Source organism: Pavona decussata, unplaced genomic scaffold (assembly GCF_977016875.1).
Source record: "Pavona decussata unplaced genomic scaffold, jaPavDecu1.1 SCAFFOLD_286, whole genome shotgun sequence".
Taxonomy (NCBI): domain Eukaryota; kingdom Metazoa; phylum Cnidaria; class Anthozoa; order Scleractinia; family Agariciidae; genus Pavona; species Pavona decussata.
Window position 1 is genome coordinate 1,421,287 of NW_028145687.1, and position 24,576 is coordinate 1,445,862.

At 39.4% G+C, this 24,576-nt stretch overlaps 2 protein-coding genes, 1 long non-coding RNA gene and 1 pseudogene across 4 annotated transcripts in view; 2 read left to right on the forward strand and 2 right to left on the reverse strand.

Moving 5' to 3' along the window:
• The window catches only part of LOC146455095 (uncharacterized), a 65,323-nt gene that overhangs the window by 23,392 nt on the left and 17,355 nt on the right, over nt 1-24,576 (reverse strand). The window lies entirely within an intron of this gene.
• LOC146455099 (E3 ubiquitin-protein ligase TRIM45-like) lies at nt 2,267-4,883 on the forward strand. The gene has a single exon (XM_085094645.1). The coding sequence runs from the start codon at nt 2,306-2,308 to the stop codon at nt 4,478-4,480; it is 2,175 nt and encodes a 724-aa protein (XP_084950771.1). The 5' UTR covers nt 2,267-2,305; the 3' UTR covers nt 4,481-4,883.
• Nucleotides 6,378-9,068, reverse strand: LOC146455100 (uncharacterized; annotated as a pseudogene). The gene is made up of 3 exons (XR_014859094.1): nt 8,350-9,068; nt 7,487-7,750; nt 6,378-7,201 (listed from the first exon to the last, which is right to left on the reverse strand). The product of XR_014859094.1 is annotated as an uncharacterized LOC146455100 (transcript).
• Nucleotides 17,819-20,839, forward strand: LOC146455101 (E3 ubiquitin-protein ligase TRIM45-like). Its single transcript, XM_085094781.1, has one exon. It carries the CDS (start codon nt 17,830-17,832, stop codon nt 20,002-20,004), a length of 2,175 nt encoding a protein of 724 aa, XP_084950907.1. The 5' UTR covers nt 17,819-17,829; the 3' UTR covers nt 20,005-20,839.

Genomic DNA, 24,576 nt, shown 5'->3' on the forward strand with positions numbered 1-24,576 from the left:
TCCTTCTCAGGACTGCACTCACCCGGATGATCATAATTTACGTACTTATGACATGACTCCTGGGTTCAAACCATTTACACTTTTATATTTCTTGTCTTTTTTAAAGTAACTTTATCTACCTGCCAAAAATATGGCATTGTATTCTTTCTTTTTTGCGAACATTAAATAAATAAATAAATAAATAAATAAATAAATAAATACAGTGATGTGTTCCGACAGGAACTTATTGTATAACTTATTGTATCTTTTACACGCCTCTCTGGAAGAGCGTTTTTATGAAAGGGATTCCGCGTTTAAATAAATAAATAAAGAAATGAAGATGATGATGATGATAATGATGATGATGATGATGATGATGATGATGATGATGGCCGCACTTGTTATCTGAAAATGCAAGAAAGTTAGGGAGAGGCCTACTGCCATCTTCAATAATACGTCTGGTAGGGCGAACAGATTTTGTGCGTCTTTTTCTCTTTCCAGACTAGATAAAATCTTCTCGATGCCGATCAAATATGACGTACATTCGCTGACAGCGGGATCCAGCTTCAAGTACCGCAGATAGAAAGCCATCTGCAAAGTCCCCAAACGCTTGAGCACCAGATGATCTCCCATTGCAGCAACTGATGCCAGACCATCTATTAGCAGAAATGAGCCACCTTAAAGCTCTTTTTTACTTTGGCAATTTATTCTACTTGTAAGTATGTCAGATTTCTGTCCAGTTATGAGCCTACTTCATAGCCCAGCTTCAAAGGCAATAATTAGGCGTTGCCGGAATAACATTTATCTCGGCTCTTTATATAAAGTTGTGGACTTGTCCTTCTCTCTGCTGCTCTTTACAACTTGACGTAAGTTATCGAAACAGGAGAGTTGGAGCGTTATTCTTGTGCATCGCGTCCCTGAATTGCACTTCTGGTGATTCATCTTGCTGCTGTTGAGAGACAGCCGCCAACCCTTGCTCCACGAATTCGTTCCTCTGTTACTGACCAAGCTCAGCAGACTTGACTTTCGTCAGTGACAAGATCTTTAGAAGAAATATTTGTACAAAGATAGGTTGGATGTTTTGGTGGCGAAAATACTTTGTTCTGCTTGAGAATGGTGAGCAATGAACATTCATTCTTCTAGTCATGATCTTTCCTTCCAAGAGTAGATCCTTTGTGGGAAAACTTGTCTTCTTCCTCCAATCTAAACATTTTGTGTGTGCTTTGTCACTGGACTGGACTCAGAGACTGGGAGCGAAATTAGGGAAGCGTGGTCGGAAACACGTTTCCGTTTTCATACTAAAAAAGAAAGCAAACAAATTTATAAAAACATCGCTGCTTTGAGCCCAGGATAACAGTACACATGGTACAGTTTCCTGTTATAATTCGGCTAGTTTAAATTAACATGTTTCTCCTTGTAAAAGACTATTGTGATATTACATGACGTTATATGTTGTCCCACGAGACAGCCACGTGCTTATTTCCACAGTTTACGAAGCCAGACACAAATTATGAGTAAACTGACACTGCAAGGTCCAAATTTGTGAAAACTGACTCAGTAGTTCACCCTTTTCTACATATTTTATCATTTGAATGACGTCATTTTCGATGACATTTTTGTGACGTAATTTTTAGACTGAAGATCGCAAAATTAACTTTGGTATAAAACAAGCATCTTCGTTTTCAGCACGTCAAATTACTTTAGAAAACTCCTGTTACCAACTTTTACTAACAAATGCTCCTTGAGTTATCTGAGAATGACTTTATCCAAATATCGACTAGTCTAATATAAACTCCTAGTAAAGTAATAAAATGACAAGGTTCGATCTGTGTCCATTTCTATCTCGTTGTTTTCTTGACAAAATTCTACACGCTTTGAGCTCGATTCCACCATCTTGCTTTTTGCGCTCTCACAAATAAGAAAAAGCCTGGGGAAAAGGCAGGGATCAATATTTCACGCAACCAGAACTTCATCCAATAGAATGAAAGATTAGAATTCCGACCGAAGTTTAGTCAGACTTAGTCTTCTTTGTTACACTTCGTTATTGTCTAGTTTTCCTCTTCACACATTATCATTGTTATTGTAGTATGTATTGTTAAAAAAAATAATCATTTTGTGTACAGTCTGGCTTGCCGCGATCAGCTCTTCGCTATTTGCACGCCAGCCTAGTTATAACTTAGGTTATGTTCTGGATAAATAAAACTTGCAACACCCCTCATGCAACAAGACACTCAAGACAAAAAGATGTTTTGATGTTGAATGCAAATACATTCCGATTTCTCGGAATTATAAACAATAGGTGGGTGTGCTTGATTTCGCATTTGCGATGGAATCTCTCTTAAAAAACCTAAAAAAATACGTTACATGTTCGATTTGTTTGGATACTTTCACTGAACCCAAGACAATAACATGTCTGCACACCTTCTGTTGCGAGTGTTTGAAGAGGCACGCTCTAACAACCCAGCAACATGGAAAATTTCGCTGTCCTGAGTGCCAGGCCCAAGTTGACGTTCCTGGCAGCTTCGATAAATTGCCGACCGGTTTTCTGCAGAATAGTTTGCTAGGTGTTCTCGCTGTACAGAAGAGTGGCGATGGAAGCGAGATTAATTGCGGCAACTGCAGGAAAAAGAGCGCTGAGACAAGCTTTTGCTTCGAATGCGGAAAATTCATGTGCCCTGACTGTGTAAACGCACATGAACTTATGAGAAATGTCGCTTTTGAAGGACACAAAGTCAGACCAATAAAACACTTTCAATCGCAAGACTACGAGGCTCTTCTAAAGCGACAATCGTTCTGCTCACAGCAGTACCACGAGCGAGAGGTAACGAGGTTTTTTTGCATCGACTGCCAGACTTGTGTTTGCCAGGTTTGTGTTGTCACAGATCACAAGAATCATACTGTTGATCCGCTTGACAAAGCAGCTGATCTCGAGAAAGCTAAAGTCATGGTGGCAGCCGAGTTGATCAAAGAAAACAGCAAGGTCTTAAGCAATATGATTGGTGAGTTTGAGCAAACAGCTGTTGATCTCGAAACTAACTCCAAAGCCGCTAAACAGGAAGTTTCCCAAACGGCCGAAAAAATGATCAACAAGATTCGAGAACGCGAGAGGGAGGCCATTTCCGCGATCGAGAACACGCGCGTATCGAGAAATGAGAAATTAAACGCCGCTAAGGCACAAGTACAGTCGTTGGTCAAACAAATGAATCAAGCAGTCGAGTTTGCTAGCAACCTAATTCAAAGAAGCTCAAGTTCAGATATCATGCAAAGCAAGAAAAACCTAGAGAAGCGGTTTAAAGATCTTAACAAGATCACAGCCCCAGCACTTCCGGTTAGCTCATTTGTGAAGTTTATCTCGACAGCTGAACCAGAGAATTTGAACCTCGGTGTCACTGCAATCAGCGAACCAATTGTAGAAGGACTGACTCAAGATTTGCAAGCTGGAGTAGAAGCAGAGTTAGTCATCTCTCCAAAACTGATTAATGAAGATCAAGGAACATTTCACGTCGGAGTTTTCGTGGAACCCACTGAACAAGTAGGAAGTATGACGACTTTAAAAAGAGAAGATGGAAATTTCCTGGTGAAGTTTACTCCTAAAGTGCCAGGCACGTACAACATTAAAGTGACTATAAACGGGGAGAATCTTCATCAGAGTCCTGTCATTGTCCAGGTGAAGGAACGCTGGCTTAAAATTGTGGGCGAGTTGGATTTAAAAGGAGAAATTCCTGAAAGGCCACGTGGGATTGCTGTTAACAGTAAAGGGCTGATTGCTGTGAGCGACTACAATAGACACTGTGTCCTGATATTTGACAAAGAAGGAAAGTATCTGCGAAAATTTGGCTGCAAAGGACAAAATGCTGGGCAGTTTAAACATCCAACTGGTGTAACATATCTTAATGACAACCATATTCTAGTGGCGGATGAGTGCAATCACCGCATTCAGCAGTTTAATGTACACACGGGGAACTTTGTGAAAGCATTTGGAAAGTATGGATCAGGAGAGGGCGAGTTGTCGAATCCAGAAGGCGTTTGTATGGACGTTGAAGGACGCGTTGCTGTAGCCGACTGGGGCAACAACAGAATTCAGGTCTTCACAAAGGATGGTGAACCAGTGTTTATATTTGGAGATACCGGCTCAGAAAAACTTGACCGTCCCACTGGATGTATTTTCCATCAAAGCATGTCCATTGTTTGTGACGGAGGGAACAACTGTTTAAAAATCTTTGATCGTTCAGGGAAGTTTCTGCGCAAGATTGGAGAAAAAGGGAAAGGTGACGGACAGTTGAACTGGCCCAAGGATCCTTTCATTGAGAAATGTGGCGATCATCACAACATTCTTGTTTGTGATCCTGGCAATAATCGAATTGTTCAGTTTTCAGTGGAAGGTTCTTTCAGTGGAAAAACTGTTACTGGGCTACAACGGCCCACTGGGATAGCTACAACGCCAGATGGACGGATTTTAGTGACCGATTTTGCAGCGAGAAACGTATATCTCTTAAAATAAACACTAGAACCGTAAAAGAGAACCTTATCGATGCTTTAAATTAAGAGAACTTTATTCAAACTTGCAATTGTTTAGTGTGTGTTCAAAACCTTCAGACCCGGCGGGCTTTGGAAGTTTATACAGGCTCAGTATTTAGACTGGGTGACTTTCATAAAATTTGTAAGTTATGAGGCATCTCTTAGTAAAAGTTTGTAACAGGATCAGTCCTAAGGTAATTTAACGTGCTGTAAACGATAATGCCTGTTACGAAAGTTTTTTTGCGATCTTCAGTCTGAAAATGACGTCAAAAAATGACATAGAAAATGATGTCATCACAATGTTAAATTTGTATAAGAAGATAGATACTAAGCAGTGAGCACAATATTTGCACCTTTGAACACAAAACAAATTGCCTCGTGCGTAATTTCTTCAGAAGAGGCAACCTTTGGCATCATGTAATGACGTCACATATATGTTTATATTTTTTTGTTGGCTATTTAATAGGACATTTTCACTATGGCGTCAATTGACTACAACTACCAGAATCCTTAATTTTTTTGTTTTCTCATGCTAATTAGAGCTATTGTTCTTTGCCCTCCACTGGGATTACAAAATTTGAATTTGAAAAGGAAAACAAAATGAATTCTGGTAGTTGTAGTCTATTGACGCCATCGTGAAAATGGCCTTTTGCGCACATAGCATACCGTACATAATGTTGGCTCTATTGGTTGTTCAATTGTCGTTAAAAATTAAACCTGCGGTTAACAGCTTAAACCTATTTACTATCATTATTAGTGTTAATGTACACCTTTACAGCCTTTACCGTTACGGAATTCTGGCTGGGTCTCTAAGAAGTAGGAGGGAAGGTTTCACTTTATCAAAAAATACAAGCATATTCCTTGGAAGTTTCACTATTAGGAAATAGTCATTTATACATTTTCCTTTAAACTAAATGATAACTGCTGTGTTTTTCAGTATTATTAAAGAGGTTTGTCATCGTGCGAGTTTGAAATGATAGCTGAGTTTAATCGTTTGTCTCACTGATTGCGTAACAGTATAAATAGCACCTTGGTTGGTGTTAATTGCACCTCTCTTAGCCTGTTGTTGATTGGAGGATTTCAATCCTTGTCGTTCAGACTTGAAATTCTGTCGGCGGTCCGCCTTGGTACCGACCGGTTGTGTTGTTTGATCGTGGGCATACACGCTTTTGGAATTTCAATTCCATTATCCCTGTTGTATGTTTTCAGGGTCTGGTCTTATATGAATAGTCTATGGGTGTACCAATGTGGGTCTCGGTCAATAAAGTTAACCTCATCCCAGAGCGGATAGTACCCCGTCGATTACTTACTTACTTTAAATAATGGATAAACCGATCACAAAGATTTAGTTTTCACACCTCAACCTGATGACTGTTGTAAACAAAGCTCCACACATCATGTTCTACAATGAAATACGTCATTTAGTTCATTTCGTATCAGTGTTTTTACAGGAATTTGCGTTGACATTGTTTGATTTGCACGCACAAACGGTGGAACATGAGCATGAAATGATTTCTTAACACGCTTTCGGAATCGGATCTTGTGTGATCAGGGGCGGTTAAAGTACGGTGGTAAGCGATTTTCTTCCATCCCGATGTCTCTCCGGCTCTGAACAGTGAGCTTGTTTACAGACAATTGCCTGATAGGGAACACGCCTCACGTGTAGTGATAAGGCATCGTGATAAGTACCGCAGATAGAAAACAATCTGCAAAGTCCCCAAACGCTTGAGCACCAGACGGTCTCCCATTGCAGCAACTGATGCAGAAATGGAAATTTGTTCTACTTGTAAGTATGTCAGATTTCTGCCCAGTTATGAGCCTACTTCATAGCCCAGCTTCCTAGGCAATAATTAGACGTTGAATAACATTTATCTCGGCTCTCAAAGTGGTGGACTTTGTGTCCTTTGTGTCCTGTAGGCCTGACGTGGGGTCAAAAGGCTGTTGACCTGAAGGGAATAATACAATGCTTCCAAAGCATACTTTGTACTTCCAGTGTGATTCTTGAAATGAAGCATGAACATCTTCCAACACTTTAGGTTCCTGTCTCCATCTCCTTCTGCCACAGCATCAAGAAATTCTACAAATAATAGGCCATAACTAAGCAAACAACAATTATAGTTGTAGGTATCATCTCTCTTTGGGCTTGTGGAAGTAACCGTGCTTTCAGATGTTGAGTCACTGAAAATGACATCTGCAGTTGTTGGTGGTGGATCATGCTGCTGTTCATGATTTCGTCTCCTTTTCCCATCATGTTTGAATGTGGCTGGACACCCAGGAGATCTACACATAAATCGACCATCTGGAGTTAACAACTGGGATGCATGAATTTGTTGGATCTCTTCCTCATCCAGAATAGAATTGATAATGTCGGATGTTTTGGAATTCCCAAAAACAAAGGTGTCCAGTATAGCTTTGGACACCTTGTGTAAATACAGCATCCCAAGTACACTCTGATCATTACCCTCTTGGGCCAACTGTGGAATCTCATTTTAACAGGTGTATCGTCAAGGGATGACATACCAAGGACTTGAAGGGCTGCAGCAACAACCCGTGTTTCGAATTCCAGAAGAAAGAACTCTCTGCACTGCGTGTATGCTTGATGGACATCTCCTTTAACATTGCGTCTGTTGATTAAATTTCTGTCACTGAACATAGTGCACAGATCTGAAGATGCCTTTGGTGAATACAGCTTTTGGAAGATGTTCTGTGAAAAAATAAAAAAAAATGAAATTTGTCTTGTCCCATTGTATGTGATCTGGGAAATGTACTGGTTAAGATAAAAAAGTACTTGCTTCAGGGTGATGCACCAAAGAACAACTTCTGCCTAGCCTGATGTTAATGAAGAAATTACTTATTATATACATGTAATTAAGTTAATGAAGTTCTGGATGCATGCAAGCTGGTATTCAACATTGTGTGACATTTTCTAAATAAGAAACGGGTCTGGGATGTTTTGAATTATTTAGGCAAACTATCACAATACACTTACACTCAAAAATTTCATGCCAGCATGCCAGTCAGCAATTCCAAAATGGTAGTCCTCCAGGCGCTCCTCGGGTGTGTATCCATTTGCCATAGACTTAACAGCATTGACAGCTCGCTCAATGGTCAGTTGAGCCCCAACCAGTCCTTGCTCCACAATGGTGATGTTTTCTCCCTCTCCATCTTTTGGTAGATACTGATGCACATGTTGAAGCACCTTCATAATGCCTTCATTGGAAACTTCAGATTCAAAAATGATACCCATCTGCATCTAAAAAAAAAGTAATTAACAATTATTACAGTACCGGTCAAGTATGGAGTGACAGTATTTCTTTTCACTATTGCTGCTTAAATGATTTAAGAGCCAATGTCAACACCACATACAAATCCTAGCCCCCTGTGTAGAAGGCAATAGTAATATCCTTCCCCAATGTATGTGTGAGAATCTAAACTGGTGCTTTTCTCTAGCCTCTATCTCTTAATAATACACTCTCGTTACTGATTATGGAACACACTCAAAGAGTTTACACTCTCAACAACACTTAATGATTTTCATCAGTCCCGGGATTGATAAAGAAGTCCTCTATATTGCTATACTGTGGTTCAATTTTTCTTTTTATTTGTCTTTAAATTAATCTTGAAATTTATTTATTAATTTTCATTAGAAAGGAAAGTAAATATTGAACCAAGAAGTCAGCTTCACCACAATATACATACACTATAACAGGAAATCAGAACAATAACATTTCAATTACAAATCTGTATATTCCATACCCAGGGAAGCTAACAATAAGAGAATTTAAAGTCTCGGTTTGGGTCATAATGTCTTTTATCCCATATCACAAACTACTGTGTTACGCTAATAAATACCTTTTTGCTCTTCTTACTCATCTCCTTTGAGTGTTTATGCCTGATGTGTATTGGGACATTACTTGCAAGACACTGCATGGAAGGAATCCGTTTTATCAAAACTCTTTGAATGTGGGTCAGGAAATTGTTGTACAGTTCCTTGTGGTCAGCAATGGAAGGAATCAGATCTTTGTTTTCAACATCCATAATGTCCTTCACCGGCTTGTCATCAGGGAGATGATTTCCTGAAACACGGTTCTCAACTATGTTGTGGTTAACCCAATGGATGTCAGTGTTCTGATGGTCTGAGGTCATATGGCGCACCTCCTGTCTCAAATCCCAGTTGTCAACAACAACATTGAATCCATGGGAGGGATCGATAACAGCAGCATCAGTAGGTGAACAATTTTCCTCTTCTCCCTGTGAAAGTGCACTAGGTTGCACAGGATTTAGAGTGGTACTTGTTTGATTACAGGGTGGTAAATCAGGATCACAGCTGATTTGTTGGACATCGGATGATGCTGGAACTGTTGTTTCTGTGGGAGTATTAATGGCTACTGGAAACCCTTTCTCTGCTGTGCAAGCAGGTTGTGCATCTTGGTGATTCTTCTTCAGCATTTCTGAACCACTTTCTTTTTCCTTATCCAGTATGTTGTCAAAAGTTACTGCCAACTCGTCCATTTTCTTCAAAAAACGAGAGCTGGAGACGGTGAGCCTCATGGCATTTAACCGGGACATTAATGCCTAAGGACAAAACAAAACCAAATAAAAGACACTACAGTTAATTAGCTCTCTCTAGAGGAATAAAAATGCCGCTCCTACAACGTTAACTCCTGGATAGTTCGGCCACATTACACAAACTATCGCAAATTTATTCAGAAAACGCGAGTGTAATTTTTAAATCCCGTAAGAAACTTGGACCGAGCATCTGGCGAAATGGTATGACCAATGGAACAGAACATTCCTGGAATTTCCAAATTTCCGGGAAAAACGACAACAGGTTATCAATATATTTGATTCTTTACTGGAAATTTAGGTTGAGTAGATCGCGCCCTTTAAATTTGGAAAACACGTCCGGTAGTAATTTTGATTTGTCGATGGAAACAATGGTCCCTTGACGGTCGAGATATGTCCAGGATCGACCTTGTTAGCAAGAATTTGCTAGCAAATTATTTTCGCAAAAGTAACAAGGATTTTCCTTGCTAGCTAAAACCGTTCATTACAAATATCGCAAGAATCGCAAGAAGAACAAATATAACAAGATTCAAGACTTAGAAGAACTTGAAGGCAAGAGGGGCCCCGAAATCCCCGCAAATATCGCAAATATCGCAAAAGTAACAAGGATTTTCCTTGCTAGCTAAAATCCTTCATTACAAATATCGCGAAAATCGCAAGAATAACAAATGTAGCAAGATTCAAGACTTAAAGGAACTTGAAGGCCAGAAGGGCCCCGAAATCTCCGCAAATATCGCAAATATCGCAAAAGTAACAAGGATTTTCCTTGCTAGCTAAAACCGTTCATTACAAATATCGCAAGAATCGCAAGAATAACAAATGTAACAAGATTCAAGACTTAGAAGAAGATGAAGGCAAGAAGGGCCCCGAAATGTCCGCAAATATCGCAAATATCGCAAAAGTAACAAGGATTTTCCTTGCTAGCTAAAATCGTTCATTACAAATATCGCAAGAATCGCAAGAATAACAAATGTAACAAGATTCAAGACTTAGAAGAACTTGAAGGCAAGAAGGGCCCCGAAATCCCCGCAAATATCGCAAATATCGCAAAAGTAACAAGGATTTTCCTTGCTAGCTAAAATCGTTCATTACAAATATCGCAAAAATCGCAAGAATAACAAATATAACAAGATTCAAGACTTAGAAGAACTTGAAGGCAAGAGGGGCCCCGAAATCCCCGCAAATATCGCAAATATCGCAAAAGTAACAAGGATTTTCCTTGCTAGCTAAAACCGTTCATTACAAATATCGCAAGAATCGCAAGAATAACAAATGTAACAAGATTCAAGACTTAGAAGAACTTGAAGGCAAGAGGGGCCCCGAAATCCCCGCAAATATCGCAAATATCGCAAAAGTAACAAGGATTTTCCTTGCTAGCTAAAACCGTTCATTACAAATATCGCAAGAATCGCAAGAATAACAAATGTAACAAGATTCAAGACTTAGAAGAAGATGAAGGCAAGAAGGGCCCCGAAATGTCCGCAAATATCGCAAATATCGCAAAAGTAACAAGGATTTTCCTTGCTAGCTAAAATCGTTCATTACAAATATCGCAAGAATCGCAAGAATAACAAATGTAACAAGATTCAAGACTTAGAAGAACTTGAAGGCAAGAAGGGCCCCGAAATCCCCGCAAATATCGCAAATATCGCAAAAGTAACAAGGATTTTCCTTGCTAGCTAAAATCGTTCATTACAAATATCGCAAAAATCGCAAGAATAACAAATATAACAAGATTCAAGACTTAGAAGAACTTGAAGGCAAGAGGGGCCCCGAAATCTCCGCAAATATCGCAAATATCGCAAAAGTAACAAGGATTTTCCTTGCTAGCTAAAACCGTTCATTACAAATATCGCAAGAATCGCAAGAATAACAAATGTAACAAGATTCAAGACTTAGAAGAACTTGAAGGCAAGAGGGGCCCCGAAATCCCCGCAAATATCGCAAATATCGCAAAAGTAACAAGGATTTTCCTTGCTAGCTAAAACCGTTCATTACAAATATCGCAAGAATCGCAAGAATAACAAATGTAACAAGATTTAACACTTAGAAGAAGATGAAGGCAAGAAGGGCCCCGAAATGTCCGCAAATATCGCAAATATCGCAAAAGTAACAAAGATTTTCCTTGCTAGCTAAAACCGTTCATTACAAATACCGCAAAAATCGCAAGAATAACAAATGTAGCAAGATTCAAGACTTAAAGGAACTTGAAGGCCAGAAGGGCCCCGAAATCTCCGCAAATATCGCAAATATCGCAAAAGTAACAAGGATTTTCCTTGCTAGCTAAAACCGTTCATTACAAATATCGCAAGAATCGCAAGAATAACAAATGTAACAAGATTCAAGACTTAGAAGAAGATGAAGGCAAGAAGGGCCCCGAAATGTCCGCAAATATCGCAAATATCGCAAAAGTAACAAGGATTTTCCTTGCTAGCTAAAATCGTTCATTACAAATATCGCAAGAATCGCAAGAATAACAAATGTAACAAGATTCAAGACTTAGAAGAACTTGAAGGCAAGAAGGGCCCCGAAATCCCCGCAAATATCGCAAATATCGCAAAAGTAACAAGGATTTTCCTTGCTAGCTAAAATCGTTCATTACAAATATCGCAAAAATCGCAAGAATAACAAATATAACAAGATTCAAGACTTAGAAGAACTTGAAGGCAAGAGGGGCCCCGAAATCCCCGCAAATATCGCAAATATCGCAAAAGTAACAAGGATTTTCCTTGCTAGCTAAAACCGTTCATTACAAATATCGCAAGAATCGCAAGAATAACAAATGTAACAAGATTCAAGACTTAGAAGAACTTGAAGGCAAGAGGGGCCCCGAAATCCCCGCAAATATCGCAAATATCGCAAAAGTAACAAGGATTTTCCTTGCTAGCTAAAACCGTTCATTACAAATATCGCAAGAATCGCAAGAATAACAAATGTAACAAGATTTAACACTTAGAAGAAGATGAAGGCAAGAAGGGCCCCGAAATGTCCGCAAATATCGCAAATATCGCAAAAGTAACAAAGATTTTCCTTGCTAGCTAAAACCGTTCATTACAAATACCGCAAAAATCGCAAGAATAACAAATGTAGCAAGATTCAAGACTTAAAGGAACTTGAAGGCCAGAAGGGCCCCGAAATCTCCGCAAATATCGCAAATATCGCAAAAGTAACAAGGATTTCCCTTGTTAGCTAAAATCGTTCATTACAAATATCGCAAGAATCGCAAGAATAACAAATGTAACAAGATTCAAGACTTAGAAGAAGATGAAGGCAAGAAGGGGCCCGAAATCCCCGCAAATATCGCAAATATCGCAAAAGTAACAAGGATTTTCCTTGCTAGCTAAAATCGTTCATTACAAATATCGCAAGAATCGCAAGAATAACAAATGTAACAAGATTCAAGACTTAGAAGAACTTGAAGGCAAGAGGGGCCCCGAAATCCCCGCAAATATCGCAAATATCGCAAAAGTAACAAGGATTTCCCTTGTTAGCTAAAATCGTTCATTACAAATATCGCAAGAATCGCAAGAATAACAAATGTAACAAGATTCAAGACTTAGAAGAACTTGAAGGCAAGAAGGGCCCCGAAATCCCCGCAAATATCGCAAATATCGCAAAAGTAACAAGGATTTTCCTTGCTAGCTAAAACCATTCTATTTTTATGCAAAAACATTCTTTTGTGTCAGTAAACCAATATGGTCGGTTGTCACGTGAATGAAAATGCTCTATTGATTCAACATGCTTAAAATGTTCACCCAGGGCGCAGTTGTTCAAAGACCGTTTAAGCTAATTCTGGATTGGTAGAGAATTTTAATTGTTATTATTTACTTTTAAAGACGGTTTTTCATAAGATGAGTTTTAAGGAAACGAAACTTTGTAATATAACCCCTTGGGCCACAATTTTGTGGCAAGCCCTCTTTTAGCGGTAAATAAATAGCAAATAAGATTTACACTTACCTAGTTTAGGGTAAAATTGGGATTTGAACAACTGGGTGCTGGTTCCTTAGATGACATTCAGTGTTTTGCTTGTGCCAATAGTGGGTGAGACTGTATCTGTAACAATGTAGTGTTCATTTTGGGGGTTTTTGTACCTTAAAGCGTCCATTGAGGGAATTTCTTTAATCAGAGGTCCAGGGCTGTCAAAATCCCTCGTTTTCAAATATGGGGTTCAAGCTGATTGTGTTCTTATATATCGGTTATTTTAGGTTTTTACTGTAGGAAACGCCGACAATTATCCGGCACATTACAGACATAAATTTGGGCACCGAAACTTCCAATTCAATTTCTGGTTATTTCATACAGTTAGATGCCCCGGAGCTTGTCAGTGAAGCAATCATGTTATGACATTATGTATTTGTATTGCGTAGGTATTTTGATCCCTTTTCTTGCTGGTTTTCTTACAATTGTTCATCGTTCATCAGTAATAGAAGGAAGCACACATAAATGACTAATTGTATCTATTGTTTATTAATATAAATGAACTGGCATACCCATCTTATTAATATTTACTTGGTGGTTGTTGTTACTATAAGTTTAATTTAAAAACGAAATATTACCAGATTGCTGGCAATCCCGATTTAAAAACTATGGATAATGGACAGAAACATACATGTACAATGCACGGATCTGTAAGTCATTTTTATTTCCATCAATTGGCTATTGTTGATATTTTGTAACGATTGTTATGATGGGTTCCTGGCTATGAAAAGTTCTGCTTACGTTTCCTTTCATTTCTAAAATTTGGCCCGTTCTGTGAGCGAAACTCCTTTTAATGCATTGTAGCTGTATGTTGATGGAATTAAGAACGAAGCATACAGTGATTAATTTTACAGTATTTGCTACTGACGGTAATTAATAATATTCATTTGCTGGTTGTTGTTTAATAATTTTCACTTGGTGGTTGCTGTTCAACTATAAGTCTTAATTTAAAAGAGAAATATTACGAGATTACTGGCAATGCCTGTTTATAAACTATGGGTATTGGACAGAAACACACATGTACAATGCACGGATCCGATGACCCATTTTCATTTTCCCCAATTGGCTATGTTGATATTTTGTAACGATTGTTATGTTGGGTTCCTGGCTATGAAAAGTTCTGCTTACGTTTCCGTTGGTTTCTAAAATTTGCCCTGTTCTGTGAGCGAAACTCCTTTTAATGCATTGTAGCTGTATGTTGATGGAATTAAGAACGAAGCATACACTGATTGATATTACGGTATTTTGCTACTGACAGTAATTAATAATATTCACTTGGTGGTTTTTTTGTTCAACTATAAGTTTAATTTAACTAGATAAATATTACCAGATTACTGGCAATGCCTGTTTTAAAACCATGGGTATTGGACAGAAACATACATGTACAATGCGGGGATCTGATGACCCATTTTCATTTCCATGTTGATGGAATTAAGAACGAAGCATACACTGATTGATATTACGGTATTTGATACTGACCGTAATTAAGGTAGCTTCACGTCTGAACTGATATTGTTATTTAAAATAAATGAACGGGCATACACATCTTAATAATATTTACTTGGTGGTTGTTGTTCAACTAGATTGTCCTGTTTTGCGATATTTGTAATAAATGTTTTTAGCTAGCACGAAAAATCCTTGTTACTTTTGCGATATTTGCGATATTTGTAATGAACGGATTTTGCTAGCAAGAAAAATCCTTGTTACTTTTGCGATATTTGCGATATTTGCGGACATTTCGGGGCCCTTCTTGCCTTCATCTTATCCTAAGTCTTGAATCTTGTTACATTTGTTATTCTTGCGATTCTTGCGATATTTGTAATGAACGGTTTTAGCTAGCAAGGAAAATCCTTGTTACTTTTGCGATATTTGCGATATTTGCGGACATTTCGGGGCCCTTCTTGCCTTCATCTTCTTCTAAGTCTTGAATCTTGTTACATTTGTTATTCTTGCGATTCTTGCGATATTTGTAATAAAGGGTTTTTGCTAGCAAGAAAAATTCTTGTTACTTTTGCGATATTTGCGATATTTGCGGACATTTCGGGGCCCTACTTGCCTTCATCTTATCCTAAGTCTTGAATCTTGTTACATTTGTTATTCTTGCGACTTTTGCGATATTTGTAATGAACGCTTTTTGCTAGCAAGAAAAAATCCTTGTCATTTTTGCGATATTTGCGATATTTGCGGACATTTCGGGCCCCTTCTTGCCTTCATCTTCTTCTTAGTCTTGAATCTTGCTACATTTGTTATCCTTGCGATTCTTGCGATATTTGTAATGAATGGTTTTTGCTAGCAAGGAAAATCCTTGTTACTTTTGCGATATTTGCGATATTTGCGGACATTTCGGGGCCCTTCTTGCCTTCATCGTCCCCTAAATCTTGAATCTTGTTACATTTGTTATTCTTGCGATTCTTGCGATATTTGTAATGAATGGATTTTGCTAGCAAGAAAAATCCTTGTTACTTTTGCGATATTTGCAGACATCTCGGGGCCCTTCTTGCCTTCATCGTCCCCTAAGTCTTGAATCTTGTTACATTTGTTATTCTTGCGATTCTTGCGATATTTGTAATGAACGGATTTTGCTAGCAAGAAAAATCCTTGTTACTTTTGCGATATTTGCGATATTTGCGGAGATTTCGGGGCCCTTCTTGCCTTCAAGTTCCTTTAAGTCTTGAATCTTGCTACATTTGTTATTCTTGCGATTTTTGCGATATTTATAATGAACGCTTTTTGCTAGCAAGAAAAAATCCTTGTTATTTTTGCGATGTTTGCGATATTTGCGGACATTTCGGGCCCCTTCTTGCCTTCATCTTCTTCTTAGTCTTGAATCTTGCTACATTTGTTATTCTTGCGATTTTTGCGATATTTGTAATGAATGCTTTTTGCTAGCAAGAAAAAATCCTTGTTATTTTTGCGATGTTTGCGATATTTGCGGACATTTCGGGGGGGCCCTCCTATCCTTCATGTTCTTCTAAGTGTTGAATCTTGTTACATTTGTTATTATTGCGATTTTTGCTATATTTGTTACTCAGTCTTTTCTCATGGCAAGAAAATGTCTTGTTACTTTTGCGATTTTTGCTATTTCTTCTATACTTTTCTAATAGCCGTTTTCTTTGCGACAATTGCGAAACTAATTTGCTAGCAAATTCTTGCTAACAAGGTCGATCCTGGACATAAGTGTGACGGTCTTCACAAAAAGGACACAAGGAGACCCCGCAAACAAATCTGTTTGCCTGTGGACAACTGGCCGCTGTTCCCCCCATGCCTGGGAACTTTTGCTACCCAGCGTGCTGTTCGAACGTTCAATGTGTCCATGGCGTTCTGGCCACGCATCTTTCGAAATCTCAGAAGCGAGCCGACTTGAAAGAAAATCTTTCTAGGAAACGCGATACGGCTTCAATCGAGTCGGAAATGCGCTGGAACGATAGGTATTCATCTCTACTTTGATTCTATGAAGAAATTGAGACACCAGAGATGATTTCAACGGATTTATTCCGTTTCACGCTTCGGGCATGGCTAAAAATAGAGTTCGGCCTTTCGTTACACTTAACAGTGGAAACCCGAATGACGCTAACTCACCGAAATCGCTCCGAATCGGCTTGAAAAGCTGGTAAATGACAAAGAATACAAGAAGAAACAGGGTAAGTTTACTTTATTGACAAAACACTCTTATTTTCTACAATTTTACACAAATCCGTTGTATTCCCATACAAATCCTTATAATTCAACGGTTCTCGGAGCTTCGGCTGCCTGTGCTCGAATATGTGAACTCGTGGCTTGAAAGGCTGCTAAAGATGGCGAAAGGTGTGAAGTCGTGATTGCAAGACCTTGACACACTGCAAGAAGATGGCAAAACGCGATGGTTGAAATGCGATTCTATTCAGTGCTGCCGAATGCTTTTGAATTCAAATAAATCACTGAACTGCAGAATACTCACCCCGAAACGCTGCTCGAAGATGTGAACTCGTGGCGAAACGTGACTTCGTGGTTGAAATGCTGCTAAATGATGGCGAAATGCGAACTCGTGGTTGCAAGACCTTGAAACACTGCTAGAAAGAACTCGAAGTGCTGCTAGAGGACGACGACACGCAAACTTTTGCTCCAACCTCGTTCCCAGGGTCTCTCTTCTTCCCGCCCCAGCGAGAGAGAGAGAGAGCTGGGGCGGGAAGAAGAGAGACCCTGGGAACGAGGTTGCTTTTGCTCCTAAGACCGTGAAACGCTGCTCGAAGACCTCGTGGATTATACAGCTACCCGACAGCACCTTACGCGCTTGCTGAAATATTACCCGAGATCACCGTGCGGGCCTAGTTTGATCAAATCGAGATTTTTTTCGCATACTAAAAAATTTACTTACAGTACTTACTTTCTTACATTTTGAAATTCCTTACATGTATACACGCGGGGAATCCTATGGTGCCTCCTCAGGCCAAAACCCTGCGGGGGCAATGAAAGATTAAAATTCCGACCGAAAATTAGTTAGACTTTGCCTTCCTTGCTACACTTCGTTATTGTCTAGTTTTCGTCTTCACACATTATCATTGTTATTGTTGTATGTATTGTTAAAAAAAAAAATTAATCATTTTGTGTACAGTCTGGCTTGCCGCGGTTAGCTCTTCGCCAGCCTAGTTATAACTTAAGGTTATGTTTTGGATAAATAAACTGACTTGAAACATCTGTCATGCAACAAGGCCACCTCAAGACAAAAAGATGCTTTGAGATTGAATGCAAATATATTCCGATTTCTCGGAATTATAAACAATAGTTGGGGTGCTTGATTTCGCATTAACAATGGAATCTCTCTTAAAAAACCTAAAAGAACACGTTTCATGTTCGATTTGTTTGGATACTTTCACTGAACCCAAGACAATAACATGTCTGCACACCTTCTGTTGCGAGTGTTTGAAGAGGCACGCTCTAACAACCCAGCAACATGGGAAATTTCGCTGTCCTGAGTGCCAGGCCCAAGTTGACGTCCCTGACAGCTTCGATAAATTGCCGACCGGTTTTCTACAGAATAGTTTGCTAGGGGTTCTCGCCGTACAGCAGAGTGGCGATGGAAGCGAGATTAATTGCGGCAGCTGCAGGAAAAAGAGCGCTGAGACAAGCTTTTGCTTCGAATGCGGAAAATTCATGTGCCCTGACTGTGTAAACGCTCATGAACTTCTAAGAAATGTCGCGTTTGAAGGACACAAAGTCAGACCAATAAAACACTTTCAAGCACAAGACTACGAGGCTCTTCTAAAGCGACAATCGTTTTGCTCACAGCAGTACCACGAGCGAGAGGTAACGAGGTTTTTTTGCATCAACTGCCAGACTTGTGTGTGCCAGGTTTGTGTTGTCACAGATCACAAGAATCATACTGTTGATCCGCTTGACAAAGCAGCTGATGCCGAGAAAGCTAAAGTCATGGCGGCAGCAGAGTTGATCAAAGTTAACAGCAAGGTCTGTAGTGACATGATTGTTAAGTTTCAGAAAACAGCTGTTGATCTGGAAACTAACTCCATAGCCGCTAAACAGAAAGTTTCTCAAACGGCCGAACAAATGATCAACAAGATTCGAGAACGCGAGCGGGAGGCTATTGCCGCGATCGAGAACACGCGCGTGTCGAGAAATAAGAAATTAAACGCCGCTAAGGCACAAGTACAGTCATTGGTCAAACAAATGAATCAAGCAGTCGAGTTTGCTAGCAACCTAGTTCAAAGAAGCTCAAGTTCAGATATCATGCAAAGCAAGAAAAACCTAGAGAAGCGGTTTGAAGATCTTAACAACATCACGGCCCCAGTACTTCCGGTTAGCTCATTTGTGAAGTTTGTCTCGACAGCTGAACCAGAGAATTTGAACCTCGGTGTCACTGCAATCAGCGAACCAATTGTAGAAGGACTGACTCAAGATTTTCATGCTGGAGTAGAAACAAAGTTAGTCATCTCTGCAAAACTAATCAATGAAGATCAAGGAACATTTCACGTTGGAGTTCTCGTGGAACCCGCTGATCAAGTAGGAAGTATGACGACTATCCAAAGAGAAGATGGAAATTTCCTTGTGAAGTTTACTCCTAAAGTGCCGGGAACGTACAACATTAAAGTGACTATAAACGGGGACAATCTTCATCAGAGTCCTTTCATTGTCCTGGTGAAGGAACGCCGGCTTAAAATTGTGGGTGAGTTGGATTTAAAAGGAGAAACTCTTCAAATGCCACATGGGATTGCTGTTAACAGTAAAGGGCTGATTGCTGTGAGCGACCAGAATAGTCACTGTGTCCTGATATTTGACAAAGAAGGAAAGTATCTGCGAAAATTTGGCTGCAAAGGAGAAAATGCTGGGCAGTTAAAATATCCAACTGGTGTAACATATCTTAATGACGACCATATTCTAGTGGCGGATCAGTTCAATAACCGCATTCAGCAGTTTAATGTACACACGGGGAACTTTGTGAAAGCTTTTGGAAAGCAGGGATCAGGAGAGGGGGAGTTGTCCAATCCAGAAGGCCTTTGTATGGACGGTGAAGGACGCGTTGCTGTAGCCGACTGGGGCAACAACAGAATTCAGATCTTCGCAAAGGATGGTGAACCAGTGTTTACATTTGGAGATAGCGGCTCAGAAAAACTATCCTGGCCCGCTGGATGTATTTTCCATCAGAACATGTTCATTGTATGTGACGGAGGGAACAACTGTTTAAAAATCTTTGATCGTTCAGGGAAGTTTCTGCGCAAGATTGGAGAAAAAGGGAAAGGTGACGGACAGTTGAACAGTCCCTGGGGTCTGTGCATTGAGAAATGTAGCGATCATCACAACATTCTTGTTTGTGATCCTGGCAATAAACGAATTGTTCAGTTTTCAGTGGAAGGTTCTTTCAGTGGAAAAACTGTTACTAGGCTACAATGTCCCTGTGGGATAGCTACAACATCAAATGGACGGATTTTAGTGACCGATTATGAAGCGAAAAAAGTATATGTCTTAAAATAAACACTAGAACCGTAAAAGAGAACCTTATCAATGCTTTAAATTAATAGAACTTTATTCAAACTTGCACTTGTTTAGTGCGTGTTCAAACCTAAAGACCCGGCGGGCATTGGAAGTTTGTGGAAGCTCAGTATTTTCCTCTTGGGAACAAGGTTGTAAACGGTCTCCCCAAATGAAAGCTGCTGTCAAATATTCGAAGTTACATGTAACAAGCGCCGCAGCGCTTTCCTAAGCAACTACGTTACTCAAAGTATATAAAATTAGCATGATTTTATTTGTCCACTGTGGAACGATAAAATTAAATTTAAGCGTAAGCGACCTTTGCAAATTAGAGAAAATCTTTATCTTGTCGTTGACGATTTTAAATATCTGTCAATCTTTGAAACATAAAAATGTAAAGCCAAACGATCACAAAAAATTGTCAAGATTCTTGAAGATCATGGCAAACTCTAAATCAGATTTCTGATTGTAAACTGGAACTCCTCGAATGAATTATTACAACAATCCAAAAGATAGGCACCCGAAAGAGTGCATGTGGTTTCAGCTACCATAATGAAAAGTTATTGCCTGTGTTGAGTGATCATGAAAAAAGTCATTGCAAGAAAATGAAAGAGAATCTCTTCAAAGATCATTAAATTATATGTGACTGTTACATTTACTGTAGGATTTTTGTCTGCTTTATTAACTCCCTTTTTGTGCATTTATAAAAAAAGGTGCAAATGTGATGAGAGGATTTATAGATATTTAGTTTAATTTGCTTTGCTGATAAAAATATAAAAACCAACGTAGAAAATATTAAGTTCCTTAGTTTCAAGTTCAATAAACTGTATAAACATAACCTGTTGTATTCATTTAGGACCATTTAGGCGTAAACGGTTCCTGTAAGATCATAACTGTAATTGAGCGTTGAAGTCAGGTTATTGTAACCTGCGCTAGCCTTTTGTTAAACTGTTATTTACCTGTGTAACTTTTGAAAGTAATTTTAATTACATTAAAATGTTTCAGGATAAACTTAGGTTTAAAATGTTTCAGGATAAGCTTAGGTTTCATCCAATAGACTTTCAGAAATGATTGTTGTATTTTGTAATCTGACTCGTTGGAAAATGATGTAATTCGAATCACTTCACTAGTTTAGGCTTAAATACGAGTGCTTTGTAAGATTTTCCTTGGTTGCATCCTTGGTTTTAGTTTTGGTATTAAACCCTACGTCGGAGCCAAGTTCTCTGTGGCTTTACTGTCTCAAAGAAATTCGCTTGCCGTAAGAGATCTCGGTCCTTCCCGCAGCCAGCGAGTGTTCCCCAGGAGGAAGGCCTTTACCCAAGTGATTTAAAAGAGTTTCCCCGTCCGTCCGTGTTTTCGTTTTGTTAAGGCAAAACCTGTTTTCACACAAAGCCGGGGTGTTACTTCAATAGGTGTATGTTATAACGTTAGTGAGGTTGCAAATTTGTAGGGAGGTTATTTTCCAAGTGAAAAAGGGGGATTTTTAGACTGCCATTACATGGTCTCTCTCTTACGATCACACAAATTTGTGTATAACTATATAGGCGTTGACGTAGGTTTCAAACTATGATCTGTAGCAAAGTCAGCGACCAAAGGAATTCTAAACATGCGGTCAATTTTAAAGCAGCCAATCAATGCTTTGGGCCCTTGCAACGATCGTAGAATATTGCAGTAAAAAAGTAATGTAATAAGTTTAACAGGTCCTCACAGATTTCTGAAGTACATAGGTTCTTTATTGATCAGCAAGATGGCGGATCACTCAAGCACATGGTTGAAACATAAAGAGCGAATAGCACTATGGGAAGTCGTGTGACGCGTGACGGGTAACATGCTTTCTTCTTCTTCTTCTTCTTCTTCTTCTTCTTCTTCTTCTTCTTCTTCTTCTTCTTCTTCTTCTTCTTCTTCTTCTTCTTCTTCTTCTTCTTCTTCTTCTACTTTTTGTTTTGAGAAAAAAAAAATCAACGGTACTCTCTGGTCATAAGAAGAATAACAACAGTAGCTAGAATGATAACAGGAACTAGAAAAAAAATGTCCTTAATGTCCAAAACAGTTCCAAGTGGATGGCCATGATGATGATTACGATCATAAAGTGTCACGGGTGTCCAAAGCCAAGCCAGCTGCAACTAGACTGTCGCATCCAGTCTCACTACTTACAGCAATGGGTAGTGTTCTTCACCTGCAATGAGAAGTCTTTGAGTCAAGGTTTAGTCAGAGTAACGCCGGGGCTGGTCACCGGACGACTCGACCACTACGAGTGACAGTTTGAGGTGCTGTTGCTGCTGGTGGACTGGGTGACTGCCTGTGACGCTTACTTATCAATATAATTATTATTATTGAGAATGATGTATTAATCAGTAAATGACACAGGCATACTCGGAAAAAATCTGAGTGCTCCTATCAGGAGTCAAACCTAAGACCTTCCGATACTACTTATCGGAAGGTCTTAGGTTCGACTTCTGATAGGAGCACTCGGAATTTCTTTTTTCGAGTGTGCCTGTGTCATTTACCGATTAATACATCATTTTCATTTATCCACCAGGCTTAAAATATTCCATCTCATTATTTCCATTATTATTGTTGTTGTTGTTGTTGTTGTTTTTGAATTCATGTATCGTGACTCTCTCTCTCTTGGCAGGTCTTGAATTAGGAGTGGTTTCCTTGAATCTCAGCTCAACTGCGGCTCCGCCTGCCATGAATCCTTTCAGTCCCAGTTTCCCTGCGCCTGCCACACCACCTGCCACAACAGGAACATATCAAGTAGGGGCTCTATTAGTAGCACATGCTAGTAACCCACCATCAGTCCTATCATTCTCGCCCCAAGTCCTGGGAACCCCTGTTGTAGGAGCCGGGATGCCCCAACCGTTAGTACCTGTGTCTCCACCCAGCAACCCTCAATCATCGCCAACATCAGTTGGAAATTCTGACGTCACGGTAACAGCAACAGCGTCGCCTCTTTTGACTGATATCACTGCAGGCGCAAGCCCAGCTCCCTTAATACCGTTGCCAAGCAACTCAACGGCGAGTGGAGACATTGCTGCTGCTTTCACACCATCATCAGCACCTCCACCACAACCCATTGTAACATCTTAGAACAGCCTGAATATTAACTGATTATAAACTGATTGAATATATATTATTAAACAACCCAGTGCTGTATTGTAACACTAGGAACAACAAATCGAGTAACAATGGCATGCAGGTTCGCAACACTGGAAGTTTCTTTGCTGCTGCATGCATTTTCTGGCCCAAAAGAGAACGCGGACTTCATTGTTGTCGATTGGCTTTGTTAAAAGTTTATTTACTAGGTAGTATTTTTGTAACGTTCTACGTGAGTATGTGTTTGCTGAATTCCTGAAAAGAACTTTCATTGTATGCTCTTGTTTAAGTTTATTTCTTCTTCGGAGAAAGTTATGTTACAACACTTTAGTTGAAAAAGGTTTTTACAGGAAAATTACAAAAACTGTATAAACTGGGCTTGTGGCGTGGAGACGTCTGTATGGAATGGTGCAATGGTAGTAGATGAACTCACTCCAACTCCAAACGCGAAGAAACAACACCGAATGCGGCAACAGAGACTTGTAAATTTATGAAAAGACTGATCTGTCAATCAAAAAGAATTGTGAGGAGGGCAAGACAAAGGAATAAACTGGTCGTAAAACGCAATGTTAGCAATTTAGTTGTATTGCTTTGTTGCAGAAATAAAGTTATAAATTTAGAGATCATAAAAATACAAGTCGCCAGTTTTGTTGGATTTGTTCGTTATTTGTATGCCTCATATATACCGTATTTTACTCGAAAAAGCGCCCGTCCCTCCCCTCCCCCTCCACTCATCCCGGCCAAAAGAGCAGCTCTCGCGTAGAATGTGGCAATGATTCGAAGATCGTTGAAGTATTAATTTAAAACTATAGTTTGTATTATCCCAACTACAAAAGAGACTGATATTGATATTTTATTCGCTTTGGTTGGGTTTTGTTCTTGCTTTAGAAAAAGCGTAGACTTGTACGTTTTATTTCAAAAACGTTTTGGATGACTTTTAATATAGACTAGACGATTTTCTTAAAATTTGTAAGGACGGTGCCTACTTTTGTTACTGCGCATACGTTCTGTGCATCTCGAGTTGCTCGGGTTTCCTATGGGTGGTGCCTACTAATACAGGGATAATTTTACGCGGTTAAGGACCGTGCCTACTAATATCGAAGTATTTTTGTGCGGTTTATGACTATGCGGGAAAAGCAGATCTTAGACAGGCCTATTGGAATCCAAAACGAAAATTGGGGGTAGCCACGCATTTTTCAGAGATAATTAAGCAATAATATATCTAAAAAGCGCCAAAATATGAGGCAATGTATGGGATTTTTTCCTAAATTGAAGCTGAATTATCTCTGAAAAATGCATGTTTACCCCCAATTTTCTTTCGAGGTACCAAAAGCATTTGCTAAGTTCTGCTTTCTCCGCATAGTTTTAAACCGCGCAAAACATTCCTGTATTAGCAGGCACCACCCATACAATCTCGTTCCCAGAGCCCTCGTTACAAGGGTAACGAGGGCTCTGGGAACGAGATTGCCACCCATAGGA

Bases quoted from the DNA above. Each gene is read 5' to 3' on its own strand.
- LOC146455101 (XM_085094781.1), top strand. From the start codon at position 17,830: ATGGAATCTCTCTTAAAAAACCTAAAAGAACACGTTTCATGTTCGATT.
- LOC146455099 (XM_085094645.1), top strand. From the start codon at position 2,306: ATGGAATCTCTCTTAAAAAACCTAAAAAAATACGTTACATGTTCGATT.